General features: G+C 39.9%; 1 protein-coding gene across 1 annotated transcript in view; it reads right to left on the bottom strand.

The window, feature by feature from the left end:
- Positions 1 to 3,614: 3,614 nt before the first annotated feature.
- Positions 3,615 to 6,000, bottom strand: part of ANOS1 (anosmin 1) — a 336,486-nt gene continuing 334,100 nt past the window's right edge. Inside the window, exon 14 of the mRNA XM_033950370.1 lies at positions 3,615 to 3,691. Coding sequence (XP_033806261.1) covers positions 3,636 to 3,691 — 56 coding nt within the window. The 3' untranslated portion in view covers positions 3,615 to 3,635. The remainder of the gene's footprint in view (positions 3,692 to 6,000) is intronic.

Raw genomic sequence — 6,000 nt, 5'->3', positions numbered from 1 at the left:
AAGCCGTCGGCACAGTGCGCAGCGGCCTCTAAGAAGGTAAACAGAATGCTGGATATTATCAAAAAAGGCATTACAACAAGATCGAAAGAGGTCATCCTGCTGTTGTATCAGACAATGGTGTGCCCACATCTGGAGTACTGCGTCCAATATTGGTCGCCATACCTTAAGAAGAATATGGCAATACTCGAGAGGGTTCAGAAAAGAGCGATGCGATTGATAAGAGGTATGGAAAATCTTTCATATGCTGAAAGATTAGAGAAACTGGGGCTCTTTTCCCTGGAAAAGCGGAGACTTAGAGGGGACATGATAGAGACTTACAAGATCATGAAGGGCATAGAGAAAGTGGAGAGGGACAGATTCTTCAAATTTTCAGAAACTACAAGAACAAGAGGGCATACGGAAAAATTAAGAGGGGACAGATTCAGAACCAATGCTAGGAAGTTCTTCTTCACCCAAAGGGTGGTGGATGCCTGGAATGCGCTTCCAGAGGGTGTGATAGGACAGGGTACGGTATCAGGGTTCAAGAAGGGATTGGATGAATTCCTGAAGAAAAAAGAGATAGAAGGGTATAGATAGAGATCACTATACAGGTCCTAGACCTGATGGGCCGCCGCGTGAGCGGACTGCTGGGCAAGATGGACCCCTGGTCTGACCCAGCAGAGGCACTGCTTATGTTCTTATGAGGCTTGTGCAGATGAGGATGGAGTTTGCAGGAATGGGGCAAGGGCAGGAACAGGAAAAGAACAAGCAAAGACGGGATGAGAAAATAAGTTCCTGCGGGGCTGGGGAAAAATTTGTCTCCATGTCATTCTCTACAATAGACTTAATCAGTGCCCATATTGGCACTCAACATCTCACAATCAGCTTTAATTTTACTTAATTGAAAATTAGGTGCCTAATTAAAAAAACTCGATACTGTAAAGAGTAGGCACCTAGCCCAAAGCGCCTACACTAAAAGTAGGCGTGGTTAGGGGTGGATCATGGGCGTGTTTTCAAGTGAGGTGCCTCTTTGTGAATCAGGTGCCATTAAGGCTCCAATATCAGCACCAACTTTAGACATAGAAAACCCTGGCATAAATTGGGGGTGCTGAGCACCACCTAAGCATGCTTTGGCGATGCTAAGCATGATTCTATAATAGGCACCTAGGTTTTATGGAATTGGGCCAAAATTCTATAAATGGTGCTACTAGTTATGTGCCATTGGATGCCCTAATGGTACCATTTTTAATTGGTTAATTGCTTTTAATTGATGCAATGATTGATCATGTCATTTAAAAGTAATTAAAATCTCATTAGAAAAAAGATGGCACCTCCACAAATGGTGCTGGAATTACTACAGAGACATCTACTGGCGCTTAGGGGTAAAAAAAAAGGTGTGCTTAATGCTGAAAGTGCCCTTAGGCATTAGTAGGCGCGTCCACATTTGTGATTCTTGTCACAGATAGGTGCTGGAAATGTAGGCCTTGAAATCCTGGCTTACATTTCCGGCGCCTATCTGTGATGTAGCCACAATTCAATAAATGGTGCTGTCGCTTGACTGGCACACAACTTGTGCTGCTTTTGTGGGCGGCTGCTAATGGCAGTACCATATGTAGAATCCGGACCTTGGTGCTTATATCAACGCCTAACTTTAAGCGGCCTTTATAGTATCAGGGCCTTAGCACCCTTTGATGAATTCCCCCAATTGTTGCAATTTTTAAGACATTATTTACTTTGATTTTGCTGCTAATACTTTATGGAGTTGTTTAGACCTGTGATGATGTTTTTTTCTCTGTAATTTATCAGGTTGTGTATATTTACACTGAGGTCTTTATTTCACTTTTTACAATTGGAATGCATATATAACATTTCATGTTAATTCCACTTTTATAGTAGATTATATCTATTTATTTGTTTTGTGGTATACAACAACCTCCCATTTGGGATTATTGAAACTTTTGTTTTAGGTTCTTCTTGGTGGTAATTTAATTACTATCCTTATGTAACTTGCCTTTTTAATGCTTTACTTGGGTGATATGCATCTATCTTCTTAGGCGTGATTCTACAAAAGATAAGCGCCTATCACATGGCATCTAGCTTGGCCTAACTCCACAGTAGACATGTTTAGGGGCAGAGAAGGACTTTAGTGTCACTAGGCATGATTCTCTAAAGGACTAAGGTACCTATAATATAGGCCTTTAAACCCAGGCCTACATTACAGGTGCCTACGTTTTAAGTTAGGCACAAATCAGTTATAGGCGCCTAAGTGTGATTGACAAGAGATAGGCGCCTATCTTTATAGATTCCTTTTACAGAATTTTCCCCTGTGTGTCTGTGAAAATGAACCAAGGGCTCCTTTTTAGGTGCGCTAACGGGGTTAGTGTGTCGGATATTTCATCACGCGCTAACCCCTGCGGCAAGCCAAAAAACTAACGCTTCGTCAATGGAGGCGTTAGCGACTAGCACGGCAGGCAGTTTAACGCGTGGTATTCCACACGTTAAACCCCTACCGCGCCTTGATAAAAGGACCCCCATGTCTTGTCTTTTTTGGATCCTTTTCAGGAACAGACTAACAGCATAAAGGAAGACTGTACCACAATATGTCAAACAATTAATTGAATTAAATAGCAATCTTGTGTTGTCTTAGTAAATTCTGGCTCTGGTTATAATATTACAATTTTACTTGTAGAAATGCAAAGTCATTAATACTCGTGTATTTGGTATTACTTAATATGAAAGAATTACTTTTGCCCTATCTTATTTCAGACTACATATACGAGTATAAACTTTCCTTGAAACATAAGCTTTTTCTTAGGGTGTATCCTATAAAATGATTATACTGCTACTTTCAACATCATATATATTCTGCTTTTTTAAAGAGTTTGGATAGAAGCTCAGACATTTTAGTTCCCCAGGAGAGGATTCTGTATGGTTATATTATGTCCGAGGTTTTTACTGTTCTGTTTTTCCCAAGCTTAGAGCCAATGATAACAAAGGTGGCTTCTAAAAATCAGCAATTGCTTTGGAAACGGTATTGAAGTCTTTGAGGCTCACTTGTTTAAATTATTAGTACTATAAGCTTGAAATGACATAGCAGCAATTATTTATGTATTAGCAAACTGCTTTAACAGAATTAAGTACATATTTGTTTATTTTATGTAACATTTTATTGGTTTTCATTAATCTGATGGCTTTTTTTTCAGCCTTCACCCTATTTAATGCATTCTTATTTATACCAAATTAACGTATTTTGCATTTAGAAGCAAGTTATACTATGATACTTTTTGAAGATTAGGAATTTCATAACTTGCATGTGATTTGGAACAGCCACAAAAGTCTACCCTACATTGTGTTGTTGAATTTGAGGCAGAACATATGCTTCAATTTCTCGGGTTGCTTTTCACAACATATTTGCTAAGTATGATTGATATAGGGAGTACAGCCCCCTCAAAGTCATGGTCCAATCAGCTTGGAAGAAGTACTTCTCAAAGGAATAAGTGAGGTAGCATGAGCTACTGAAGAAATTAATGAGTGATGGGAACTGTTATTGGAAGAAGATTCCACCACTCCTTCTTTACCAGGCACATACCTCTGCTGTCTTCATGTGTGAGTTAAAAAGAAATTTTAGACATCTATTTTGACATTAGAAAAAGAGTTTAATATTTTTCTGGAGAAGGTTTGTAGTGATGATGGTGCTGTTTTAAATGAGGCCCTGCAAAATGAACAAAAAAGAGTAATATTACCTAATATTGCTTGCAGGCATTGTAGAAAGTTCTAAAACCTCATTCAGATACAGTATTAATCAACACATTTTCACTTACGGCTTCTTTTACAAAGCCATGTTAGCGGCTGTGCTGCGCTAATGGCCCCGAATCCCATAGAGATTTAAAGGGCTTCAGGGCTGCTGCTGTGCGGCTTTGTAAAAGAGGCCGTTAGTTTTAAATTATCTGGCCTATGTCATGTCAATGAAGGGCACAACTTTTGCATTTGACCAAAAGATTGAAATGGCCGTTGGCTAAAACCAAATGAAATGATACAAAAATACCTGACATTTTAATCAAGAGAACAACATGTTAGAAAGGATGCCCAACTCAGATTAAGGCTTATATAAGTAATAAATAAACTTACATCACAGCATCAAAAATATAAATATTCATTATATAAATAAATAAATAGTGCTCAGACCCACAACCTGTTAGTGTTGAAGTGTTTAGAACCAAACATAGGCTGAACACTATGGGGGTAATAATTAAAAAAAAAAAAAAAAAAGTCTAAAAAGTGTCCTAAATGGCTACTTGGACGATCAAAAAGCCTAATTGTCCAAGTAACCATAACCAAAGCTGTTTTTTAGACGTATCTAAAAACAGCTTAGGCCTTTCCCCTGCCACTAAATGCACAGAGAGAAAAGAGGTGTGTTTAGAGGAGGGGAAAGGGTGGGGCAGTGGGCGGGAGGTGGGCTGACCTACACCTAGGCGTACAACAGGTATAACCAAAACATTTACAGGTTGCCTAGTCGGCACTTAGACCTTTTTGACTTAGACTTAGTCAAATCAGGTCTAAGTGCCGAAAAAAGGGCTGCTGAACTGATGGCCGCTGGCGCCATCAGTTCAGCGGCCTGGCAACCTACCCACCGCTAGCATCAAGGCAGGAGAGATGCCTCATCTCCCTTACCGCAATGTCATCACTCCTCTACCTGAACTGCCGTGACCCGCGACAGGAGAGATACCCCCTTACTCCCCTAGTGGTCACTGACCCCCTCCCACCATCCAAAGATAGGGGGAATAAAACAGTACATTGAAGGCTTGCCATCAGCTGATCGCGGCAGGGGAATCCCCATCAGCTGAGCCAGTTTTGGAAATTCATAGAAACATAGAAGATGACGGCAGAAAAGGGCTACAGCCCATCAAGTCTGCCCACTCTGCTTACCCACCCCCTGTCTATGCCCTAATGACCCAATTTCCTTATCTTGACCCTCGTAGGGATCCCACATGGGTATCCCATTTATTCTTAAAGTCTGTCACGCTGTCTGCCTCGATCACCTGCACTGGAAGCTTGTTCCAATGATCAACCACTCTCTCTGTGAAGAAATACTTTCTGGTGTCGCCATGAAATTTTCCGCCCCTGAGTTTGAGCGGGTGCTGACTCAGCTGATGGGGATTCACCCCTGCCAGTATCAGCTGAACTATACAAACAACACAGATTACTTCATCAACTATCCAACCCACAACAAGTCTTGAAATGTCTTGGAATAATAGAAAAATTGTTCAGATCATTATTATTGCACATATAATGCACAAATTTAATGTGCTTAAATACCGAACATAACTAATGTATTATTTGAGCTGGTCACACAGCAACCCAACCCATCTTATCACTTTTCCCAAATAAAGGATAAACTAGGAGGATGAAGTATCATACAGTGACCTCAGACTCAGTGCATAGAACCTCTTATAACACATATGTTATTTCAGGTCCTTATTCTGGATTTATGCAATGCCATATAATCATCTACGTCAATCTTCCATCCCACCCTTAATTTTCAATAGCTTTATTTATTTATAACTAAGATTAAATTTTTTTTTAATTTATTTGTTCTCAAAACTCTAAAAACTGTGTATGAATGAATGAACTATATAAATGAAGGAAACAGCAACAATTATCTAAATGGCCATCTGCCAAAACCAACGTTGATATGTATTCCCAAAATACCCAACACTCTATTGTGTCCAGAGCGTTTCAGCTACACACCAGACTTCTTCTGGGGGCTCTATGTCATGTTGCTGAAAGAGAACATTCAGCGAGCGTGAGCTCAATGTGCCACTGCTGCGATAAGTAAATAAATAAAGCTATTGAAAATTAAGGGTGGGATGGAGGATTGACGTAGATGATTATATGGCATTGCATAAATCCAGAATAAGGACCTGAAATAACATATATGTTATAAGATATTGTGTGCACTGAGTCTGAGGCTACTGTATGATACTTCTAGTTTATCCTTTATTTGGGAAAAGTGATAAGATG

This window comes from Geotrypetes seraphini, chromosome 6, assembly GCF_902459505.1.
Source record: "Geotrypetes seraphini chromosome 6, aGeoSer1.1, whole genome shotgun sequence".
NCBI lineage: Eukaryota > Metazoa > Chordata > Amphibia > Gymnophiona > Dermophiidae > Geotrypetes > Geotrypetes seraphini.
The sequence above is the reverse complement of the archived record's forward strand: the minus strand, read 5'-3'. Positions and strand labels throughout refer to the sequence as shown.